The sequence below is a fragment of the Sciurus vulgaris genome (assembly GCF_902686455.1).
Source record: "Sciurus vulgaris genome assembly, chromosome: 3".
NCBI lineage: Eukaryota > Metazoa > Chordata > Mammalia > Rodentia > Sciuridae > Sciurus > Sciurus vulgaris.
In genome coordinates, this window is record NC_136463.1 from 7,354,588 (window position 1) to 7,376,667 (window position 22,080).

General features: G+C 56.8%; 1 protein-coding gene and 1 long non-coding RNA gene across 2 annotated transcripts in view; one reads left to right on the top strand and one right to left on the bottom strand.

Moving 5' to 3' along the window:
• Nucleotides 1-842: 842 nt before the first annotated feature.
• On the bottom strand, nucleotides 843-5,941 carry LOC306657010. Its single transcript, XR_013762696.1, has 2 exons — nucleotides 5,847-5,941; nucleotides 843-3,981 (listed from the first exon to the last, which is right to left on the bottom strand). It is a non-coding gene; the product is annotated as an uncharacterized lncRNA (long non-coding RNA).
• Nucleotides 5,942-7,438: 1,497 nt separating this feature from the next.
• SDK2 (sidekick cell adhesion molecule 2) overlaps nucleotides 7,439-22,080 on the top strand; it is a 262,214-nt gene continuing 247,572 nt past the window's right edge. Inside the window, exon 1 of the mRNA XM_079133200.1 lies at nucleotides 7,439-8,020. Within this exon, the coding sequence (XP_078989326.1) occupies nucleotides 7,957-8,020 (64 nt within the window). The 5' untranslated portion in view covers nucleotides 7,439-7,956. The remainder of the gene's footprint in view (nucleotides 8,021-22,080) is intronic.

The window sequence follows — 22,080 nt, forward strand, 5'->3', positions numbered from 1 at the left end:
GAAACACGTGTCCAGGGAACCTTTCATCTGGCTCAGTTTATAGGAATCACAAGCATTTCGTCTTACTCAGGGCAGACTGTAGAGGTAAAAGGAAAAGAGAGGAGACCCAGTCTCAGTGTCCCCAGTCCTTGTGTTCGTCAGAGCACTAGACCATGGGAGGAACTGGCCTTGGGCAGACCCAGGCAGGGCAGATCTAAGCCCAGACCTAAGCTCATTTATACAGGGTCTGAGCAGGAAAGAGAGACTCCAAGAGGCCACTGGCCTACAGCAGCCAGGGCAAAGGAGAGGGAGAGGCTGGGGCATCAAAGCAGAGAAGGGCCAAGCTCAGAGGGGTCTGTGAGGACCCAAGAGTGTGCCTGGAGCTGGAGTCTGCACGGCCCTGGGCCAGGAAGGAGGTTGGAGACAATCAGCTTGGTGCTTCTGGACCCGAGACAGAGCAGATTTGCTCTCTGCCCCACTTTTTTATATCTTACAGATTCCTGCTGGGTGACAGTGTTAGCCAGATAAAAGTCAGATGCATGGGAGCCAGGGTGACCTCACAGCACTGAGCTGATGCCCTGACAGCTTCAGGCAAGCCTGGAAGGAGCAGCTGATGCTTCTACCTGCAGGACAAAGTGAGAGCAGCCCTGCAGGTGTGTACTTGCCAAATCCAAAGGTCTAAGGATGCATGGATGACTCACCTTCATTTGCTTCTAAACCCAGAATTAGCAGACTTCTTTGGTAAAGGGCCATATAGTTAATATTTAAAATCTGTGGGCCATGAGCTCTTTGTCAAAACTTCTCAACTTTGCTCTCATAGTGAGAAAGCACCCACAAAAGTAACAACATAACATGCACGCGAATTAGTGTGGGTGTGTTTCAATAAAACTTGATAAGAATTGCCAGCTGGACAGATTTGGCCCACATGCTATGGCTCACCAATCCCCGCTCTTCTTCCATTGTCTTGAGAAGTAATTGCAGAATGGTTTGAAAACTCCAAGTTATCATTAAGGAATACATTTTAATAATAATGGCCACTATTACCGAGTGTTTATTAGAGACCAGACTCTGTGTATTGTCTCATTTAATCTTCACGACATTGGAAGGCAAGGATTTTTATCAGTCTGTCCTATATCTGATGAAATGAAGACAGATCTCTCTGGCACGACATTCCTGCTCTTGTCCGCCTTTTAAAAAATACCTCCATCTTATCCCAAGCACTGGTGAACGCTGTTGTTAGAATGGAAACGGAATGATATTTTATATGCATTGATTTTTTTCACAAATTCTGTAGCATAAAGCTTTAGAAAGAGTTCTTTTCAGAAACCAAGTAAGATGGCCTACCTCATTCAGAGGATAACGAGAAATGTGCATATTGTGCATAATTAATGAGAAAGAGCCACGTGCCTAAGATTCATGCTGCCTCCCGCCTTGCTGGGCTTGCGAAGCCTCACTTCTTAGGAACTGAATGAATGCATGTGGATGTAGAGTCAAACATCGGGTTAATTTTTAGGGATTAATGAGTGTTTGCTATAAATCCAAATAGCAGTAAACACACATCTGAGGTGTAAATAGCTTAATTTGAAAGGTCAGCGTAAGCAGACGCAGTCATGAAATCAAAAGGCGGTCCACACTTGGTGTGTATCTTCTTGCTGTTTTGATCACTTTGAACAGGTATCAGGCACAGAGCCAAACAGGCAAAAACCCCTGCCTTCAAGGAGCTTGCAATCCAGCAAGGGAAGACAGGCACTAAATGAACAAAAACCAAAGTCTGTGGTATAGTGCACTGGAGGGTGGAGAAACTGCTAGAAGGGAAAATGGCAGGAAAGCACACACGTGTGTGAGAGTGAACACACACACATACACACGTGTTCTGGTAGGCTACCAGGTGGCATGTAGTGGCACGGCTGTGGAGGGACGGGGCAGTGGCTGGCCGTGGGTCAGCTCCTCTGCCTTCCAGAGACCACTCTTCTGATCGTCTTCCCATGAGGGTGATTGCTTTTCCAGGTGACTGGCAGGGAGGCCTCACTGGTCGGTGCCCATCAAACATAGTTGCAGGGAAGGTGAGGGAGTGAAGTGCGTGGGCACCGGAGGCAGGGCATTTCATGCGAGAGATCAGCCGGAGCAGAGTCCAGGGGCAGGCCTGCCTGTGGTGTGACTACAGAAGGGCAAGGAGGTCAGCTCAGCTCACCTGGAACAGGCTCCATCAAAGGCACAGGCCCTTTGAGGCGTGAGAACTTGACTTCGCTGACCCTGAAGGGCAGATCCACCAGCTTCCTCTTGTACTAAGCAGATGAAATAAGCCTTGTTCAAGTTCGAGTTCTTCACTCTGTGATTTCGAATGGCCCTAAATGATTCTAAATTCTTGTCCAATTCAAAGATCAATGTCCCGGCCTCCCAGAGGCAGACTTCTCTGTGGTGCTTATGTATTTTATGGTAGACACATTAAAGGCATCTGCGAATAAAATGATTCCGGCTTTTGTTTCTGAAACTACCACAAAGTGTACATTCTGCCCCAACCAACTTCCTCCTTCCTGGGCTTTTCAGGGGCACGTGTATAGTGCCCTCTCCTGTCTAGCAACAGCACGGCGCTTTAGACAGCTGGGCACAACCCGCCAGCAGGCTGTGCCTATGGCTCAGAATGGTTGAAACAGACTCAGGTACAGGACAATCCTGTAACTTCCTGCACCTCCTGCCCCAGCCTACCTACAGACAGTGTTTTATTGTTTAAAAAGCTTGCCTCCCAAGGCCTCTTAACCTCTGTTCTCTCCCGCTGGCATCTGGCTCCCCACCAGCTCCCTGCTGAGCATCTCTGAAGCTGTGCTGGTGGTTTGGAGCCCTCCTGGGTCTCTTTTCTGCCTTTCCTGGGGAATGGGTGGGCACAGCAGGAAAGAGCACAGGAGTCTGAACCAGTCCGTTAGGATACGTGCCTGATCAGATCCCAGGGCTTGGAGGCCAGGAGCTGGACACGCAGTGGTTTGGATCTTAGCACAGAGAAGCTAACGGTGCCAGCCGCCCCTAGCCCAGCCCAGCAGTGGACGGGCACCCTGCTCCTAGGCCCACTTTCTTAAGGGATAGAAAGTACACTTTAATGAAGAGTTGCACGTGGGGAGTGAAGCCTGGATTAAAAAATGGCACCAAATTCGTGAACTGAAGCTCTTCGTGTGAAGGTATTAGAAGGCGGGGGCTTTGGGAGGGGTGGCTTGGTGTCTTCATGAGAAGAGGAAGAGACCCCACGGAGCTCCTCCTGTCTCCCCACGAGTCGAGAAGAGCGCCCTCGCCAGGAGCCAGATTGCCGAACTGCCCGGTCTCCAGAACCTTGAGAAATACACGTCTGGAGCTATAGCCCCCGTCTGTGGGGTTTCATCGGGGCAGCCCAAGCTAGCGGGGGGCCCAGGCCTCCCTTGTCCCATTCCCCCACTTCGGCTATGTCTTCAGAACACAACAAATTGAGAAAAGAGTGCCACTGTGCTTGCTGGAAGCCCATGAGACAAGGCAAGTGGTCTCTACGTTTCTTTCGGGTAGAGGGGCTCTGCTGGAAGCCTCTCCTGCCGGCCTGTGTCCAGTCCACCCACAGAGCCCCTGGGCGCAGCAGGAGAGAGCAGGCACAAGAAGCCAGAGCAGCGGCGTCGCCAGGGACACAGGTGAGTCAGACCTTTGCTTAGCCCCAGGACTAACGGCCACTTGGGCCTCCTTCTTCTCTGGCCTCCTGCCTCCTTCTGAATGCCGTCCTGTCCTGGGCTTCTGCTCACTGTTTCCGTCTTCTCGTCTCTGTCAAAACATCCCTGGGAGTGACTTCTTGATTGAAGGTGGCACAGAGCAACTTGGGAGCAGGGCACAGGGGAGAGGGCCTGGGGGCCTGGTGTGGGGCAGTGGAAGCTCGCCTGTGTCTCTGGGGGATCATGGCCGCCTGGCTGGTCCTCCTTGGTCCACCCATTCCCGGCTGGTGGAGAACACAGTCTGATCCTGCAATGGAACGCTCTGTCCTAGCTCCTGTTACATCTGCCATTGAAAACAGAAACAGATACATTGTAACCACACTGAACTGCGCCTGTGCTAGGTTGACATGGGGGCAGAGCCCCACCGTGATGCCCCAGGATGGCCGGGTAGGGAGCATCTTGGCCTCTGTGACAGTGAGCATGCCCCAGTGCCCGTCCCGGGCTGTCTTCTGGCGGCTTGGCTGGGAACAGGGGGTAATGCACCTCCCCCTCTCAAGGCTCTCTGACAAAGGCCTGTAGTGACACCCGCTCACTGACCACGTGCGGTTTAATGGGAAAGGAAAGCGGTCCTGTTTGGGGTTCCCTGGAGGTTTTCCAAAGAGGAGCGAAGTGTTTTACACACACCCCTGGAGAAGGGAGAGGGGTGTGGGGTGGCGGCCCGGGCCTTCCTTCTCTTTGGAAAGGCATCCAGTAGCTCTCTGCCTCTGCCCACTCCCTCTCCAGTTTTTGGACTCAAATGTAGAGAGAAAAGAGTCTTCCACAGGGGTCAGTCCTGGGGATGGCAGATCTAAATGAGCAACCCCCATCCTGGCCCCGAGCATTCGGGAAGAGTTAGATGCAGGAGTCCAGTCGGAAGGAGTAGGGTGACCACAGGAGGCAGAGGAGACACAGCCCCTCCTGATGGGGCCCCCGTTGTAACTGTGCTGCCTGTGACCTTCTAATTAAGCCGCTGGTGGCAGGAATGAGGTCATGGCGTCTGCAAATGACTTTCCCAGGGAAAAGGCCTTCTCTAAGTGCAGGTCTCCTGCACAGTCTCCTCCTGGGCCAACAAAATTCTGATAAGAAGCAAAATCCCTTCCTGTGTGTACAGGCGGTGGCCCCCAGGAGCACAAATCCGCCTCTTCAGCCCAGATGGATGGAGACAGATTTGCTGTAAGATCTGCTGGAGGGCAACCTCCTCCTCTTTAACATGCAGGCATGCCAAGAAAGACAAGGGACCCTTCTCCCCCTCCCCAGGCCCTACGTGGCCCCCTACCCTGGCCTTAGGAGATAAGGCTCCCAGAAGATTCATAGGGCCACACAACGTTGTGCAAGAGGCCAGTTCCCAGGAAGGGAATGAATACTATTCCAGGCCTCAGGAGCCCCAGCTCAGACTCCTGGCTTCTGCCAGGTCCAGGGACTGGACAGCAGCAGGGAAGAATTCACGGAGGTTCCAGACATCTGTCTACAGGAACTCCCAGGCTCTGCAAGCAGAAATGCAGCCTCTCTGCCGTCCCCGTCCCTTTGCTGGCTGAGCAGAGGTTCCTGGCAAATCTGGCTCTCAGGCCCCCTCTGTGAGTGAGCTGTGCAATAGCACCCTAAAGACCAGCGGCTGCTGATGGGCTGGGAAGGGCCTGAGCTCCCAGCCGAGGCCCTCAGACCACGGCAGGGTGTGTGAGGTCACATCCTGACATCAGTAAGCAGGTGTGAGTAGTGCGGCCACCTAGAAGATGAGAGCTGGTCACATCCAGGCTGCCTGCCTCCAAAGCCCTTCTGTCTAGGAATTAGCCAGCCAGAAGGGCTTTGGCGGGGCATGGAGCACAGGCGTCCAGGGAAAAGTTCTACAGTGTTTTTAAATTAGGTGATTGAAGGGCTGAAGGCAGGTGGCCAGCTTTTCATCCATTTTCAGAAAATGCCTACAGCTCCTCTTCCGAGGCAGGTGAAATGAGAACGTGTGTAATGAAATATTTGTGATGTCTGTGTCCGTTTGGCAGCCATCAGAAGGGGTATCCTGGGGATGGAGGGGAGTGGGCATCTCCAAAAGTTAGTGAGGCAGGGGCCCAAATTTCAAGGACTGAAAGAGAAGGCAGGGGAAAGTACTGGTGGGAACAGAATAGGCAGGTCCAGGAGGAAAGAAGAAAAAGCAGCAGGCAAAGTGGAAGGTCTCACTGGTTCCTTGTTCTCCAGCAGAAATACCATGCTCACTGGTGGACTTCACTGAACCCAGCAGGCACAGGGCCAGGGACCAGAGTCTTCTAGGGGCCCATGAAAATGTTTTAATTTCTTTTAAAATCAGAAAAAAATGCATTTTTAGGTAGAAAAAATGTCTTAATATGTAAAATTTGTCACTATGCCAGCACAGTCACAAATGATTATTTTTAATATTTTTTAATGGAGGAAAGGGTCCAGGGAAGCAAAGGCGACTTGAACCCAGGGAAGCTTAGCTGGGTCCTGATGAGCCTGGGCTGGGCTTCTCCCCTAGGGGTCCGGTTCTCTGAGCTCCCCTGGACCACAGAAGAGGACATGTCCGGGCTCTCGCCTTTGTGACTGCCTTGTTAATGTCCCATTCTCCCACCCTTTACAAGTAGGAGCTCAGAAGAAAGAAGAAACAAAGATTTCACGCGCCTTGGCACCAACTTCAGTCTGGGCCCTCAGTGAGTCCCAGGCCTCCCTTTTGTCTCGCTCTCCGCCCTGAGCGGTTCCAGACTTTTGAGAGAGACCTGGGAAGGGAGAACTGGAATCAGCCGGCTGACCGAACCCCTCTCCACGGGCCCCTCTTCCTTAGCCCCTGCCACTCCAAGTCCGGGAAAGGTGTTGGAGGTTCCCTGAGACGGGGCTGGAAGGCGAGTGCGGCGGAAGAGCGAGGGCTCGGTGCGCCCCTCTCCCCGCTAGGCTGCACGGTTGGCACTGCTGCCCTCCGGCGGGTCCCGGAGACGCTGGGCGCCCGCGGCCGCGCACACGGCTCGTGTTTCCGCGGGGCTCGCTCCCGGGCCTGGCTCGGGGCCGCCGCCGCCGCCCCCTCCCGGCGCGCAGGCTGCTCTCCAGTCGCGGCCACGGGGTAGCGCTCGGCCCCCCTCTCCGCGTCTCCGCCTCCGCCGCGCTCGTCCCCGGCTCACGCTGCCCCCGCAGCTCCGGCTCGGCGCAGGCAGGATCGGTTCTTAGGACGCCGAGCCCGGCAAGAGGAAGGCGGCGGGCTCGGCGAGCGGCGGCGGCGACCGAGGTGGGCGGCGGCGCGGCCAAGGAAGGCGCAGGGGCGGCCGCAGCTCCTCCCGCCGGGGCGGTCGGCAAGCGCCGGGCTTCCGAGGGGGCCCCGAGCCCCCGGGGCCGGGGCTGCTCCCCGGGCTCTCGGTGCGTCTCGCCGAGAGCTCTGGCCAGGGCGCGGCGGAGAGCAGAGCCTCGGGTCTCCATTCTCGCGCCGGCAGGAGGCTCCGCGCCGGAGCGCCGGCTTCAGCCCCGGTCGCCTAACCCAGCAACCGCCCCCGCCGGCCCGCAGCTGGCGTGGACATGGGCGCGCGGGGCTGTGCCCCGAGCCGCAGCACCCGCAAAGTTTGCTAGCCCCCGGGCGCGGAACCGAGGGACACCCGGTCCCGAAGCCCCCGGAGAGGACCCAGAATCTCCGGACTCGGCGCGAGGGCGGTGGAGCCGAAAAGGGTGGCTCGGCCCCGCCAGATACCGCCCGCAAAGTTAGAGAAGAAAACTTCAGCTCCGGGGAGACTCGGACCGTTATGCTAACCGCGCCCCCCGACACTGACGCCCCTGATCCAGCCTCGGCACCCGCGTCTGCCGCCGCGCTCGCCTCAGAACGGGCCCCAGGGGCCGGGCGCCTGCAACCACGGTGACTGCGTGGGCCCGGAGAGCCCTACCAGGGGCGGGGAGGGGCGGGCAACGTGGCCACCGGAGGAAGTTTCCTGAAGTTGTCCGCCGATTCCGGAGCTCGGCCGGCGACCCGGCCGGATCGCGGAGGCCGCCTTGGCTGGGAGAAGAAGTGGGAGTTGGGGTGCTAAGGGAGGCAGGCGCCCGGAGTCCCAGAGGGTGGCCGTGCCTCTTTCTCTTTGCTCGCCCCTCTCCTTCCGGGCGCGCCGCCGGCATCAGACTCGGACAGCAGAGGAGGAAGGACTGGGGTCGCCAGCGCGGGTCCTCCCGGGCACAGTACGCCTGGGACCCAGAGCCGCGTAGACAGTCTCCCGGGACCAAGCCGCGGGGCACCGGACCCCACGAGGATTATAGAGCAGGACGGAGGGGAAGGAGACCCCGGAGGATCCCCTCCGGGCCGGCCACCATGTGGAGGCTGCTGATCTGGACTCTGCTGGCTCTGTATCGGATCCCGGAGGCCGGAGCCCAAGGTACTGGGGACCATCCCCACATGGGGCTGGGAGGGGGCGGACGAGGGGTGGCCAGCGGGACAGCGGGCTCAGCCTAGACAGAGCCCTCTCCTGGGAGTTTCAAGACTGCCCCTCCCCGAGTTTGGGGACTCTCTGTCGGGTGGAGCATTCTCTGTAAGACTTGTGGCTTCTGAATGGGGAAGGTGGGGTCGCCCGGGAAGGCTGAGAAAACCCTAAGGTGAGGTGGGAGGGACGCTCCCTTGTCCCCCGCCGGCTGCGGGAGGGGCGCGCCATTCCGTGCCGGCTCTACGGCGGCTCCACTGAGCTCGGAGGCCGGGCTCCCGCTCGGCGTCCGCGGGAAAGGGCAAGGCCCTGCTGGGCAGGCACTGCCGCCCTGGGGAGAGGGAGCGGGGCGGACGGGCGGGCGCGGGGAAGGAGCGGGGGTAGGATGCTGGGCGCCGGCTTGGTCGCCCCTGGAGGGCAGTTGCCCTGCTTGGCCACGTACCGGAGCCCGCGCCTCGCCGCCTGGTCGGCCGCTGGGACCCCGGTGCTCCTGGGCAGGAGCTCGGAGCCGCAGGTACAGCCGCGGACCCACCCGGGGGTGGTGCGCGGGGAGGGGCTGGGGCCTCCTTCCCACCCACCTCCAGACACGCCCAGCATCCCGCCCCTGCCTCCAGCCTCCTCTGGTCGCTTGATTGTCTAGCAGCCTGTGCTTTGACCTGTGGCTGCCTGGAGCTGCCTGGTGGTGTAGAGCTGGCGGACTGCGGGGTGGGAGTGTTAGGATGAGGTGTGATCCGCCCTGTTCCTCTCTTGAGAGCGATGTCCAGACGTGCCCTCAGTCCCCCGGCGGATCCTGGCGGGGAACGGCGGCTGCACCCTCGCTTCCTTTCTTTGGGGTTTGCGGATCTGAACAGTGGTGCCCGCGGTGTCCGAGCGGCGCCTGCTGGGGGCGAAGGGAGATGAGCCTGAACCAGGGCTCCTCTGGGCCTTGCCTCTTCCAGGCTCAGAAGGGGACCGGACCCACGGGGGGCGCCGGACTGCGGGGCAGGGGCGGGCTGCAACCCTCACAGAGTCCCACTGCATTTCTGGGGTCCAGAGCCTGCGGGGAAGAAGGTGCCCCTTGTGCACCCAGAGTCGGGCAATCTCCAGAGCCAGTATCAAAGATGAAAATGATCGGTTCTTGCTCACAGGGTTGAGGGGATGATTTTACGAGGTAATTTAGGTAAAAGCACTTAGAAAATTTGTAACGAGCTCTATAAATGTAAGGTAATAAAAGTTATTATTTTTATGATCGTCATAAAAATTTCTAGCAGGCGAGGACCTCAGAGGTCATCATATTCTAGTAGCCATTTAACAGATGGGGAAACTGAGGTCCTGTGGCCGTAAGTGAGTTTCCCGAGGCCATTTGGTGATCTGGGGTCAGAGTCAGGGCTGGGACCCATGGGTTCTGGGACCCTTCCTGGCACTAGGACAGGGCCCCTTTAGGCAGGGTGGTGGGAAGGTGATGCTGGCAGAACAGGGCTGTAGTCTACCCAGGGGTACCTCATGGGTACGTTCCAAGATGCCCGTGGGATTACTAGCCAGAAGACAGGGAGGCCTCTGAGGGGGTCAGTCTCTGTCTGGATCCTTCTAGTTTCATGACTGAACATCCGGCCAGCAACCATGTGACTTCCCTGGGCAGCTGGCTCTCCAGTTCTTGTCCCATCCAGGACCAGGCCCTTCTGGAGTTCCCCAGGGCACCTGGTGGCTCTTCCTTCTGGGTCTTCATGTCCCTCCTGCTTCCACACCTGCCTCATCCACCTGAGGCCAGGGTATCCACCTATCTCCCTGAAGTTAAGGCCAGGCAGCCTCCTGGCCCTGCACTTCCTTTGGGAGGGGCCATGCCTGTCAGAGCAGTGCAGGTCTCTGATTGATCTGCTCCCTCTCCTGCTGCTCCTGTTCGCTGCCTTTTTGTGTGTCAGGCTGCCCAGGGTCCCTGCTGCTCCGTTTGTGCTCTCTGGCTCCGAGAGCGTGTGTCTGCCAGCATTGGTCCCCTCCTTCCATTTGTCTTCCAAGCAGCAAACCCTGCAGAGGATTGTGGGAACAGGGAACACAGTCTCTCCGCCCCAGCTTGGGGGACCATGCTGGGTTTGCATGTTGGAGAGGTGGGGTCAGGATGCAGGTACCTTATCTACTTTGGGGTCAGCAAGTGAGTTTCTTTGAGTCTGAGACCATGCCATGGATGCTTTGCTGGTAATTGAAGGTACTTGCATTGTCTGGTCACTTTTGAGGACAGGTTTGCCCCCTGGAGACAAACCTCACACCAGCCACATCACTGGGATTTTTATCCAGACCTTGCTTAGTTTTAAGGATCTTTTTTCCAGGTGCTGGGACTGAGCTCCATCACCTAGGTGTACTGGAAGCCACCATTTGACCATGTCCGTGCAATCTAACGTCCCAGGATTCAAACTCGTTTCCCATGTGAAGTTCAGTGACACTGTAGAAAGAAAACTGGCTTTGGCAGCAGAAAGAATGGACTCTTGTGATCTGGTGTTGCTGCTTAACTGCACCGAGGTTTCAGTAAGTCTCAGCCACTCAGAACTTCGGTTTCCTCATCCGTACATTGGGAATAGTAGCTCCCCCCCTCGCAGATTCAAATACCCTGGCAGGTGTACCCCACATAGAAGTGCTTCATACTTGGCAATTGCTCTTGGCATTTTTGGCATTTTAATGGTTCTAACACTACGTCAGACCACTGAAGAGTGGTCCCCTGACCTTGAATTCCTTTCTCTTACCCAGGAGCTTTCTTTAACTTCTTTCCACGAGTATCTTTGTGTGTCTGTCTGAGTGGCCCTTAAGCTCTTAGCTCTCCGGGAGCTGGTGACCATGCGGATTCGCGTGCTCCTTACAGATACTGCGATTGAAAAGGTCTGGGTGAGCCTGGCTGACTGCCTCCTATCAAGCGCAGGGAGCTTCCTGCGCTTGGAATCTTGCTTTCTGCTGGAGGTCTTCCTGGCCATCCCGGAGGCTGGGAGGAGGGCAGCAGGCACCTAACCAGCTGGTCCAGAAGATTCTCTCAAGAGAAGCATGCCTGGGGGAGAACACAGGGCAGTGCGCCGAGTGAGCCAGGCAGTGGGGAAACCCTGGAAGAGGCCTGGAACTCCAGCTATGGAGGCTCCTGGAGGAGTCCAAAGGGAGAAAGTTTAGTGCTGGGAGCTCATCACAATAAGAGCCAAACAGCACGCGAGGGAGCAGGATGAAAGTTTAATTACATGGTGTGGCTAAGCTGTAATTATTAATTACTGACAGCAAAAAATAACTTATTGATCAGGGCCTCTTGCTAATTACCAGGAGGCTGAGTGTCGTGCCTGCCTGGGGCTCAGCCATCTAAAGCCTCACACCAGAGCAGGGTGGGAGGTGTTTGCTCCCCATTCCCTTCTCCCATGCACCTTCTCCCTTGCCCTGGGTGCCCCCTAGGCTTCAGCTGGGGAGTCTGAAACATTCTTAGGGTGGGTAGATGAGTGATACGGTTTGCTGCTTCCACCAGCTGCAGGTGATACCCCTGCCTAGGAGAAGGGCTCAGACCCCACCCAGAGGTGGATCATGTGGGCAGCCCACACCTGCCTCAGGAACCCTCCCTTTCATGCATTAGTTCTGCAAATATTTATCGACCGCCTCTCCCTGTGTCCTCTACTGGAAGGCCAGAGTAGGGGCCAGGAACCTAGTTCCATCAGGGAAGGGAGGCTGGGAAGGAGGCCAAATACTTTACAGCAGACCTCTGTTTAAACAGTGCCCCAATGGTGGATTTTAAGATGATGTGTTAAACTGCATATTGGTATGCATTTGACCTTGCGCCCTAGGATGTGGCTGGGCTGTAAGCTAAAGATAAGGGAGTGTGGGCTTGCTCTCTGTCCTAAGGACTAGTGGAATCATGGCTTTGAACTTGAGTGACACAAAATCATCTAGAACTGTTCTCTGACCACAAACCCTAGCCAACTAGCCGTCTGTCTGCTTGCACACCCTTGGTGACAGAGGACGCACTACTTCATACACGCTGGTTGTTAGATGGTTCTTCTTCATGTTGATGAAAGAATTGGCCTCCTGGTGGCCCATTTGGATGGTCTGGAGGCCTCCTCCCCTCTCCGCCTGGGCTCCTTGCCCCTGCGGGCACGGGGAGACGGTAAGGATTGACGCTGGGTGTTACCCTGCTGCCTGCAGGATTTCCACCCAGCTCCCCCTGGAGCACATTGCTGAAGGCTGCCTGGGGCCTGGAGCTGCCTAAATCGGTGGGAATTAGTCATCGTAATTTGGGGCCTTGGGATGCCAATAGCAACAAATGGGCCAGCAGCAACTGCCGGCAGCGGCCCACTGCCTGTAATGGAAAGGAAAACAGTCTGGCTGCTGAGACGCCCCCATGCTTCCCACCTCCCAGCGCCTGCTGTCCACATGCTGGGCAGGAGGCAGGCCAGGGAGCCATGCTGGGCGATGGACTGTCCAGGGCAGCCCGGGATCTTGGGGGAAAGGGAGAGGGGATAGCTGAGGAGCTGTCTGATCCCACGCCCTGGGCCAGGAGTCCTGGCCAACAAGCCCTCCCGGAACCTGGGAGCCTCCTCCAGGCCCTTCTGATGTGGGAGGTGCCCATAAAGCCATGTTTCCCAGCCCGGTCTGCCCCTTTGAGACCTGCCTCTGCTGCTGGGCGATGGCGACTTGAGCCTCAGTTTCCTCATCTGTAAAATGAGTAAATTAAGAACTAAAAATTCCCATATCTACCTCCAGGTTGTTTGGGTGATTACATGCAATTATCCAAATTCATTTTAATAAATGTTATGTTTATTAAATAATAAGCATTAAATATGCCATTAAATAATGTGTGTAATGTGCTGGTCACATGGCTCCCAGGATGTCAGAATGGACCACTCTGTTCCTCCTGGAGCCCCCTAGGTGCTCTGGCCTCCTACCTGACCCTTGAACTTCCTGCTGCTCCCAGAGGTCTGCAAAGCCCACTCCTTGTTTCCTTCGGGCCCCTACTGTTGTGTCCCTCCTCCGTCTCCGTGCACCCCGCACCGGCTTCTCTGAGCATGCTCCCCTTTCCCAGCAGTGCCGTCTGCAGAGCACTGGGCCCCCACTGATTGCTTTACGCTTGGTCGGTCTCAGGAGGGCAGGTCCTTGTGCATACCCAGTACAGTGTCCGCAGCCTCCAGGGCAGTGCCTGGCACAGACGGGAGCACAACACCTATGAATGAACGAAGGATCCGGTGGATGAGTGAAGGAATGTGCACTTTGGTGAGGCACATACCCGCTTGGCCCTTGGCCCTGCCTACTTCTCACTTCCTGTTCAGCCTCCTCCTGTCCCACCCTCCCCACGCATTGTGGGAGCCTCGCCCCAGCAGTGACTTCCTGGGCTTATTCAGGATAGAGTGTTGCTGCCACTGGCCACTGATCCTGCAGCCCCGGCTCAGGCCCCTAGCTGTGGCCCACAGGTGAAGCTGCCTCTAGCGGCCCCGCCAGCTGCACTCTGCCTTGACGGCCCGGAGGGCTGGCCGTGAAGCCCCTCCATGCCCGGAGGCACCATTCTAAATACGTGGGCCCTTGACCGGCGCTGCGGAGCAGGAGGGAGGAAGGCTCGGCTCCCGGGTAAATGCTGCAGCCCCTGTCTCCTGGTGCAGCCCTCTAGCTGATTGGGTCCCGCGGTCCCACCCCCTGGCAAGGGAGCTGGGAGGTGCGGGCTTCCGGGTGCTGGAAAGGAGCTGAATCGCGTGCACTGGTCACGCCTGGCGTTCCTCTGTCACCCCAGAGAAGACACGGGGGCTCTGCATTTCATACAGGGCGTAACTTTACAGGGGCCAGGGCCGGTCCAAAAGCAGAGCCTCAGCCCCTGCCATCGCTTCCTGTAGTGAAGTGGTACGTGGGTAGCAATGGTCCTTGGAATCGGGGCGACTCAGTTCAAGCTCTGTGGCTGGTGGCCTGTTCCGCTCGGGGTTGGCACTTAGCATTCTCAGCCTCTGATTCCTTGTCTGTAAACAAGGATAAAAGCCTCCAATAAGGTAATGCCAGTGGAGCACTCAGGGCGAGGCTGCGTGATAAGCACTGCGTCAGTTAATTAAACTGTATTCCTGCAGTCGTGCGTCACTCAGCCCCGGGGATGCGTTCTGAGAACTGCGTCACTTGATGGTTTCATTGCGCAAACATCACAGAGGATGCTTGGGCAAACTAAGGGGGCCACCGTGTCACCGTGACACAGTGCATGGGAACACCAGTGTCCCGCACGTGGTTGCTCCATTGACCAGAACGTCATCGTCGAGTGGCACCTGGCTCTCCCGTGTTTGCCCCTCCGCTGGTCCTGGGGTTCTCAGCTGGCATTTAGGTCGCTGATTTTCTTCCCTGCTATCCGTAGACTATACTTCACCTGGGTCTTGTCTTACTCACAGCGCCTTCCCCAGCTGAGAGTCTCAGGTGCTCTCTCCGTGGCCTGGAACTCCGTGGCCTTCTCAAAACATTGCAGGTGCACAAAGCCATCACCCGCCACCGTCCTTCCTGTCAGTCCAATATGTGGGTAAACTGAGGTTCCAGCCGTGAAGGCAGAGAGCCCGGATTTGAACCCAGAGCTCTGTGGTCCTCATGCCTGTCCTCATTCCACTACCCCAGGCCGCCCTGCTTCTCCTTGGCTTCCTTTCTCTCTCAAGGAGAGATGGCCTTTCACCACTGAGACCCCGGACCATTTTGCCGCTAGGAGACCAGGGCTGGCCCAGGGAAGGTGGGAGAGTTTGGAAATAAGCCGAGTCCACCGCTTCTCCTCCTGGTCCTCCCGGCTCCCGCCTCCACTCTGGTTGGGTCGCAGGGGCCTGAGTTTGGCAGGATGCCAGAGGGCTCCTCCCGCCTTTCTCCCAACCCTCCCTGGGGTTGGAATGTCACTGAGCTGTTGGAGGAGGCTCCTTTGGGCCACTTGGGACGTTTGTGGCTGGCTTGCCAGTGACTGAGCCACACAGAATCTTGTAAACTGAGCAGGGTGTGGGGTGGGTGTGGGGGGATGGGGAAGAAAGGCAATTAAAGTTTGATGCCACTAGGATGCTATTAGGGACCCAGAGGGACCATGAAATTTTGATGATGTGATAATCCTGAGGGGAGGAAATGTTGCTTGCTGTAATGGGGCCCATTCAGGGCATTCGGCTCTCAAGGGTGTGCTGGAGCCAGGACCCTGGACACCTCCTGGGGGCCCCTGGGGAGGTGCGAATCAGACAGGAGGTTGCTGTGTCGGTCGTCTGGAATCTGCCTATTGCCAGGAATATGGCTGAGTTCCTAACTGCTGGAGCTGTTGCAGCATGATAGGAGTTGGTGATGAATCTGGCACAGATTCTCCACCCCCCTGCTTTGAACTATGGAGCCAGTGCAGAATGTGGCTTTGGAGGGCCCAGGTGGGTCAACAGGGGCCTCTACGGAACCTGCAATCTGGACGACTCTCTGGGTTCAAATCCTACCTGTTATTGATTGCTTGTGTGACCTGGAACAAGTTAGTTACACAGCCTGTCTGTGTCTCAGTTTCTCCATCTGTAAAACGGGGATCACAGCCCTGCTTCCGTCACTGGGTCATGACAGGGTTCAGTGCTAAGTTCTCAGGGCAGCGTTCAGAGTGTGGGAAGCTCTAAGCGAGTGTTAGTGCTATCTGTCGCTATTATCCTCCTTTTGGAGACTCGGAGACCAACGTCCACCTTGGGCCTATCATTTGATGGGTGGCCTCAGTTTCCCTTGTTCTTCACAACCTTCCGGTGGCTTCTAGACTTCTGCTACCTTCTGGGATTCATCTAGTGGGCTAAGACAGTCTGTCTCCGCTTAAAATGTTGCTGTGCAGTGGAGAACCCACACACTGAGCTGTCCTCAGCCACCCAGGCCTCAGGGCCAATGTGTTCCCTGGGTCCTTTCAGGAGACCTCAGGTTGATCCAGGAGCTTCGAGACATCCCATTGGCTCTGCAGCGCCCCCACGAAGGGAGTTGACCAGAAAGGATTAATACTGTGTTAATATCAGTACTGATACTGTTAGCATTCAAGTCCAGAAACAGTAACTTGCCAAGGTCGCTTGACTTGTAAGAAAGGGTCAAGGCCTGCAGGGTAGCTCTTCCCAGGCTGCTGCTTCTGGCCTGGCCAGTGTTGCCATGTCCAGGAGGGGCTTGCCACGCTGCTGTGAGCCAGCAGGCCCGGGGGTTGGGAGCAGTCTCGTTTGACCAGCTTGGGGGGTCACAGGGGCTGAGCACTGGCTGCAGCCTGGGGCAAGCCTACCCCTGGTGGCCCTTCTGTCCTATCCACAGTCTGCATGCTGAGTCTTATCAGAGCCCCCTGCTCACATGCCTCTGGTGACCTCCTCCAGTGTGCTATTGACCCTCCACTGCCACCCCCTGCACACTGTCCCTGGGCACTGCTGCTGGCCCTGCACCAAGCTCAGGCCACTCTTTCTACCCGGGATGCAGAGAAGCCTTCCCTCTCCTCTCCTGGGCCCCTCGCCCCCTCCACTGACCCAGAGTCCACCTGTCCCCCACTGTCAGCCAGAAGCCATCCTGACCACCTGCTGGAACACAGTCCCTGAGGTTCCCGGCTCTCGCGATGCCGGAGGCCTGGTGTGGCTCTTTGGCCTTGCTGGTTCTGAATGATCTTGTGAGGCGTGTGTGAGACTGATTTCCTTAATTACAGACCCCTTGAGTTTAGATAATAACCCTTCATCAACAAGGATTGAGCTATTAGACATCAGTTATTTTTCCCAATTAATGAACTTCTCCCAAAGGGAGCCATGGGGGTCATGTGGAAGCCAGAGAGAAGTTCATGGCACCGTGTGGGCCCCCGAGGCCTCCGAGAGTCTCAGTGGTCCTGCTGGGCCAGGCCTCGTGTCCTCCTTAGGGAAGCGGGGGACATCAAGACAGCATTTCCAAACTTGCTCACGGGGCCTCTCATCGGAGGGTGGACACCCGCCTTGGCCATGCAGCCTCAGCCACCTGCCGTCCATCCACATGACCTTTTCCTTTCTCATATTTTACTTTTTAAATATACGGAAATTTGCATTCTATCCCACGGTCTTCCTGAATTCTATTTTAAACCATAAAGAATATTTTAAAGCCAGTGGATGAAGCTAGAAGATGTGGCCTGTCTTCTCCATGGCTTCTTGGATCCCCCCCGGGGGATATGTTAAAACCTGCTTTGAAGATCTTGGCTGAACTTATTTCTTGGGTCAGCCAATCTCTAAGACTCTAGGATGCTTTACATATACAGTTTAACCCTTTCTACTTAAAATGTTCAATCATGTTTTCTGTATATACCTACCTTCTGAAGCAGCTGTATGCTAAACATGGTGGACTCTGGGCCGCCATAACTGTCCACCATGACTGGTCTGTGGTGCTGCTTCCGGGAGGCAGGGGTGGGTTGAGGGCTGCCATTCCTCACAGGTGCCCCTGCGGCAGGGGTGGCGGGTGTTTTCTGGGTTTTTCTTCCGCTTCAGCCATTCAGCTCTGTTCCACTGAGGCCTGTCTCCTGGTCGTCTCTGCCTCTCCTCCCTCCTTTTAGTTTGAACCAGGTCCATAGGGCCATGTTTGGAAGAGTGAGGGCCCACTGAGTGAGGGTCTGAATCACCACTCTGGGCTCTGGGCATCTATCCTGGGCATAGCACTCTCTTCATTTAGCTGCACAGAGAACCAGGAGAGCTGAGCTTCCTGGGTATGTTGGCCAAGTCAGAAGCAGTGGCCTGGGAGGAGCTTACCCGCATTGGTTGTCTCTCTTACAAGTCAAGCGACCTTGGCGAGTTACTGAGTGTTTCTGCACCTCAGTGCTAACAATATTAATAACCTGAATCCTTGTAGCCAACTTCCTTCGTGGGTAGGGGTGAAGGGTAAATGGGATGTCTGTGGGAACTACTCACATAAATTTGAAGCTTTATGAAAGAATCCAGTAAAAAACATTCACCTAAAGGCCTAAGAGCTGATAATCACAGAGCATGTAGGTTCTCTGTGGCATGTTTGCGTTTATCTTCAGAAGAGGCCACTCTCCGGCAAAGCAGGCCTTCTGGAAGCTGGCATCTCTGTAGCAGCTCTGAGCACCTAGCTCTGCCCCGATAGCACCAGCTGTGTGGTTTTTGGGTTTTGTTTTTGTACCAGGAATTGAAACTGTGGTGCTTAACCACTGAGTCTCATCCCAGCCCTTTTTATATTTTATTTAGAGACAGGGTCTTGCTGAGTTGCTTAGGGCCTCACTAAGTTGCTGAGGCTGGCTTTGAACTTGCAATCCTCCTGCCTCAGCCTCCCAAGCCCTGGGATTACAGGCCTGTGCCACCATACCAGTCTAGCTGTGTGTTCCTGATTGGGCTCAGTCACTTCCTCCCCCAGAGATCCAGCCAGCTTCCCAGGCGCCCGCTGGGCTGCCAGCCTGGCCCGTTGCTGTTGTTAGCCTCTAGCTGCCCGGCCCATTGACTTGGAACCCAGAGTAGAGGAAGAGCTTGTGCCCTGGGGCCGTGCCCAGCGCCACACCGTATTGCTCAGTCAACCCTGAAGTCTCCTCCCCACGGGAAGCGTGCTGCTCTGGCTGGCTCAGCCGGGGACCCTTGACCTCCCCATTTGGAGCCCCTTCTCCCTGCCCTGGTGCAGCGTCTGCAGGCAGAGGTGGGCTGCAGGGCAGGCCATCTCAGGCCAGAGCTGCTGAGGAGGGCCAAGGGGGAGTTCCTCATTAGCTCCGCTCCAAGCTCATTACCAGTCTGCGCATCACTGGGTGAGAAATGGCTGTCGTCAGGACAGTAATAAATACGCGGCTGTCAGTGTTGATGTGATTGCACTAATGAAGAGAAATCAGACACCAAGAGAGAGCCGCTCCTGGCTGCTGCTCTGGGTGACTGGAGCGCTCCGTCCACTGCCCGCCCCCCACCCAGGAAGAGGGAGGCTGGACGTGGGGAAGGAGAAGGGAGATGTTGACATTTGACCTCTCTCTCTTAAGGTCGTGGCAAATGAAGAACCTAGAAGGTTCTGGAAACCATCCGGGTAAAAGGAACACGGTTGGGCCCCAGGAGGAGAGGGCAGTCTGCCGAGGGGCTCCAGGCCTCAGCCTGGGCCTTGGGCAGAGGCAAGCAGAACCCATCCAGTGGACAGTGGTCCTTTTGAGGGCTCGACCTCCCTCGCAGGCCCCAGTTCGAGAGCGGTCCGGCGGAAGGCGTGGGGAGGAACACAGGCGCATTGTCTGTGCCACCCAGCCGCCACCTCGCCTGCCATGTTAGGCCTGATTGTGTCCATGGGAACTTGGAATGCTCGGCCCAGGGCCCGGAGCCGCCTGGACTCCAGCATCTCCCACCTCCGCAGCAGCAGGCTCAGGGCCCAGGGCTGAGTCCAGGCAAAGCCAAGGTCCAGCGCTGGCGGAGGGGAGGGGAAGTCTTCCACCAGGCACAGCGCCAGGCCTTGGGGGCACCTGGGAAGGGCAGGAGGGCCGATGGGAGGAGTCGGCTCTGTCCTTCCACCTGGGGCCCAGGTGTCCCTGCCTGGTGAGAGAGTGAGAGAGTGGCCTGCTGAGTGCAGAATCCCCCAGGGCCTTGTTTAGAATGCAGAGCCTGGTCCACCACAGAACTTCTGAAGGGGCAGGTCCACGGTGGAACCTGGTAATTTGCATTTCTAACAACTTCCCAGGTGCTCTTGGTGCTGGTCTGGGGACCACACCTTGAGAAGTCCTGGCATAGAAGTTTGGCCCAAATAGGGGTGTTACAGTGGTGGCCAGGCTGAGCCACTGCCTCTGTGGGCCCTGAGTCCGCTTCTGCTGCAGAGGCCAACTGATTAAAATGAGAACTTGACATGTGGCCTTGTCCCAGGGAGTAGGGGGCGGATCCCACTCATTCTTCTCTTCTTTCCTAAAAAAAAAAAAAAAAAAAAAAAAAAATTCTTAATGTCTGTGTTAGATAGCTTTCCATTACTGTGACAGAATACCTGAGGTAATCAACTTAAGAAAGGAAAAGCTTTATTTTGGCTCAGAATTTTGGAGATTTCCATCCACGGGTGCTTAGCCCTGTTGCTTTGGGCTGGTGGTGGCCCAGTGTGTGATGGCAGAGGACATGACAGAGGAGGCGGCTCACTCTGTGGAGGCAGGAAGCAAAGAGAGAGGAGACAGGCCAGGTTCCTCTATCCCCTTCAGTGGCCCCACCTTGTGATCCACTCTCTCCCACTAGGCTCCACCTCTTAAAGGTCCCATCACCTCCCAACAGGGCCACAGCCTGATACCCAAACCTGCAATACACAGGCCTTTGGGGACACTGACCTGTAGCCATGTCCTTCCTTAAATAAAACAAAAGCCAGCCCAGAGGCTTCTCTCCTGCACATAGATGGGTACCAGCTGAAGCTCTGAGTGAACCTCTAAGCGAGTCGAGGGATAACCAAAGCCAAGAGCTGCTGCTTACAGTCTGAGCCTTTTCTAAGCACCAGCTGTGTGCCAGGCACCACGCCTAAGACCCAGTGGGGATCGAGCAGGTCCCTGACCTCAGGTTGCAACAGCCTGTGTTGGTCACAGGGGACAGTGTGAGAGGCACTCAGTGCAGGTAGAGGCCAGGGGACCTGGGAGACCAGCGGTGACCTGGGAATGCTGCCCAGAGGGACCTCCAGGGGTGTGCGGGGTGAAGCAGGGTCCTGCAGGACGGGAGGAGCCCCATCTTCCCTGGGGGCACTGGGCTCTGTCTGAACCCCTGGCACCAGGGAGCGTGTGCTCCTCTTGGCACCTCGCTGCCAGGGTCAGCTTGTGCTTGGTCAGGCAGAGTGGCTTCCTCAAATGTGGCTTCTGCTTAGGGACCCTCATGCCGTCTCATAAAGCTGTGCCCACCTCACAGGGAAGTGCTAAGCAAAAGCCTGGGGGATCACCAGACAGCACCCGTGTGACCGGCAAGTGTGTCCGGGGCTCCTTGGCTTTCTTCCTCTCCTCTTCCTCTGCTCCAGGTCCTGGAGCCTCCACAGGGGCAGCACGTGAGCTGAAAGTGTAGGGGAAGTGGGGACTCACTAGGATCAGATGACAAAGGGCCTCCTCCTTTTATCGAGGAGGATATGGAGAGAAGCAAGTGAGCCAGAACCTGGATTTCATGTCCCCTTCGCAGGTTCTGTCCACTGCCGTGTTGGGTCGTCTGATTTTCTCGCTAGCTGGAAAGCCAGCCTGTGGTAGGACTGAGGTTTCTCTGGTCCCTCTTTCTCGGCTCCGTTCCTCACGCAGGAATCTGCACTATGGGGATGGCTGTGTCAGCAGAACTGGGAGGTGGGGGGCTGTGGAACAGCTGAGCCAGGAGCCCGGGGCCAGCTGGAGTCCAGGGCCCAGGCACAGAGCTCTGCCACCTCTGCCCGGGTAGGGGTGGGTCCAGAACCTGCCCTGGGGGTGTGCTGGGCTTGCATGTCCTTGCAAAGTTGGGAATCAGGGAGGCAGGGTGGCCGGCCTGGAGCTGGCCTGGAGCAGCACAGAGGACCACTCCCTGCTGCCTCCGTCTCCTGAAGCCAGGAGCCTGCTGGGGTTTAGGTTGAAGCGCCCCAGGCCTCTCCTGGGCCATCCTGACTCCCCTCTGCTACCCCAGCTCTCAGCCCCTGAGTGGGGTCCAGGGAGCCTGCCATGCACCCCGGATCCTCAGCTTTTGGAGCCGCCTGCAACTTGGGACTCAGTGACAAGAGGCCGCATGGAGGGAGCCTCTGCCATTTTCCAGATCTCACTGAAAGCCTAGTGTGAATTTGTCCTCAGGTCCTCTTGACGCGGGGAGGTCTGCCTTTCCCGCTGTATGGATCAGGCGACAGGCACAGAGAGCTCAAGCAGCCGCCCCGAGCTCGTGAGCAGTGGACTCAGGGGTGGACGCAGGCCTGGGGCTCGGAGCTGTGCTCCGAGCGCTTCCTCTAAACTCATCGAGGATGTTTCCATGGTGACCTAGAGGTTGGCCCTGCTCTGCCCCTCAGAGGCTGATGGCCTTGCCCACGTGCCCACGCCTCGGCCTCCCCAGCTGTTCTGAGTGGGTTTGAAGCAGGAAACCTGGGGACAAGACCCGGCCAGTGTCGGCGGGTGAGGAACTGCTGTGACAGTCCCAGGGCGCCTTTGGGAGGCCTGTCCTACCCGAGGCCCAGAGGCTTCTGACCCGCCT